The sequence below is a fragment of the Kryptolebias marmoratus genome, linkage group LG9, assembly GCF_001649575.2.
Source record: "Kryptolebias marmoratus isolate JLee-2015 linkage group LG9, ASM164957v2, whole genome shotgun sequence".
Classification (NCBI taxonomy): Eukaryota; Metazoa; Chordata; class Actinopteri; order Cyprinodontiformes; family Rivulidae; genus Kryptolebias; species Kryptolebias marmoratus.
This window is the reverse complement of record NC_051438.1, coordinates 13,471,182-13,473,485: the sequence shown is the minus strand read 5'-3', so window position 1 is coordinate 13,473,485 and position 2,304 is coordinate 13,471,182. Positions and strand designations below refer to the sequence as shown.

Below are 2,304 nucleotides of genomic sequence, written 5' to 3'. Positions count from 1 at the left end.
GGGTCACAGCTTTATGTTAGATTACATAATTTTATGAATGAAGCAGATTGGGTCCCACACAGAGAGGATCTTTAATTTGTTTTTCCATGGATGATGATAAACCAGAGTTATAAGATCAAATTGAAAATAAAAAATACTGATATTATTTTGAACACAGAACAAACTCGGCGTGCTCTCACCTGCATTCCTGAGCTTCTTGTTTCTGTACACGGACAGGATGACCAGCACGTTCCCCAGAATGTCCACCACGATGGTGAAGATCAGCACGCTGGCCAGCGCAGTGGACACCCCGGCGGAGGAGGCGCCCAGCCCGCAGCCGCTCTCGTTCAGGGAGCAGTTCGCATCCTTCACCTCCAGATCCATCATCTGTCCTCCGCTCAGGGCGCAGCGGCCATCGCGGTGCCAAAAGCCTCCCTCCTCAAAGCGACGCAGAACGGGAATCCATTCTTCTTGAAGTTGTCGGGACAGAAATCCACGCTACTCCTCCGTCCGCGGAGAGGCGGGATGACGCGAGCCATGACACGATTATCGGCGCGCCGCTGCGCCTTTTACGCACGACGGGACGTTCGGGTGTTGGAGCTGGATGGTGACGATGAAGGCTTCCCCGCGATCCTCCGTGCTCTCCTCTTCCTCAGCCAGCGACGCTCCTGTGTGGCGCTGCTCCATCCCGACAGGACAGCTCATGTGAACCGTGCGTAATGGAAATGTGAGCACTGAGCAGAGGCGCGCGCGCGCGCGTGTGGGGACGGTAATTTGATATTCCTGTCACTTTTATTGAACTATTTATTGCCCTCCTCAGTGAAATCCAAACGAATCGACACACTTTAAAAAAAAAACAACCATGCCACGTTTAAGAATGACCAACTGGATGAAGAGCAGCCCGCGCGCTCCGAGCGTCTCCACGCGCCGCCGACACGTTTGTGATCAGAGCAGCGCGGGATAGTGTTCTCTGTTTGACCTGACTGATCCGTGGCTGAAGCTATTAAACACTTGCATTAGTTTTCTTCCAAGTATCTTTTTAAAAACAGGAGGAAAAAAAACAGCTTCTCGTGCGCATGGAAATGGCGCCTTCATGTGTCCAGCTGAGACTCTTACAGTTAAAAACATGAAAACATGCAACAACCAAAATATATGTAGTGGATTTATTACAACAGAAATACTAGAGATGAGTTTTTGTAGTGATCCTTTAAATAAGGGGTCCCCAATATATATATATATATATATATATATATACTGTGGACAAATAAATCTGTCACCCTTGGGATCAAAGTGGACACAGTGAAGCAGTTTTTTTTTTTTGGACTTTGTCCTGATGTGTTTTTATCCACAGGAGCGCCTCCTCCTGGCTATCAGAATGAATGCAGATTTAACGTGTTTCAAAGTTTTATGAATGTATTCTAAGGCAGCACATTTGAACGCCCTGCTATGAGCCTTATTAAATGTAATTATGATTCCATTTATGTTCTTATTCACTTGTCACTTCTGAAAATAACATATCTGATTAGTTCGATGTGTCACATGTCAGCAGAAACGCAAAGACCTTGAAATACCTGCTTTTACTTTAGCTTCTTTTCAAGCAGCCAAACCGTCATATCGGCACAGCCTTGACACACAAAAAGAAAAACTGTCATCCTTTTGAGTTCAGGCCTGTAATTACTATATTAATGTCAAGAAAGCCTCTTATGAAAGAGCCTTGGTGAACCATTAGATCAACTAGACTGACAGCACTCATGATGCTTAGGTCATAACAGAAGAAATTCAGATGTAAAGATAAAATGAAAAATTACTTTTTTTCACTGTCACCCTTTTCCATATCCTGAATAAAAAGGTGCCTGGACTCAGAATCTACACCAATATATTGCCATACAATTTTTCACCAGCTTATTGCTTAAAATGATTGAAAAGTAGTTTTAGAAATATTACTGTTTATTTGTATTTGTCATGTTACAAAAATGGCTAAATTTCTGAGGATTTCTAATCTATGTGTCTGTGTTAGGCCTGTTCTACATTACTCCTGATCTATTAAAGAAAGAAACACACACCATATATACACAAAATGCCACCACCTTGTCTCGTAGTTGGGAACTGAAGCCAGCAGGAACAGTTTTACAGAAGCTGCCACGTTGTATTTTTGGAACCAGCGTCCGTGCACTAAAGATGTGCAGCTTTAAGTCCCGCCTACTTTTCCCCTAAACAATCGTGGTGACATATGGCCTTTATTTTAAGCATGAAATAACTAATTACAGCTAAATCTTTTATAAAAACTAATATTTGAACATACAACAACAAGATAAGAGCTGCATG

General features: G+C 43.1%; 1 protein-coding gene across 1 annotated transcript in view; it reads right to left on the bottom strand.

The window, feature by feature from the left end:
* The window catches only part of mtnr1c (melatonin receptor 1C), an 18,247-nt gene extending 17,172 nt beyond the window's left edge, over nucleotides 1-1,075 (bottom strand). The window contains exon 1 of the mRNA XM_017426626.3: nucleotides 180-1,075. Coding sequence (XP_017282115.1) covers nucleotides 180-366 — 187 coding nt within the window. The 5' untranslated portion in view covers nucleotides 367-1,075. The remainder of the gene's footprint in view (nucleotides 1-179) is intronic.
* Nucleotides 1,076-2,304: the final 1,229 nt, after the last annotated feature.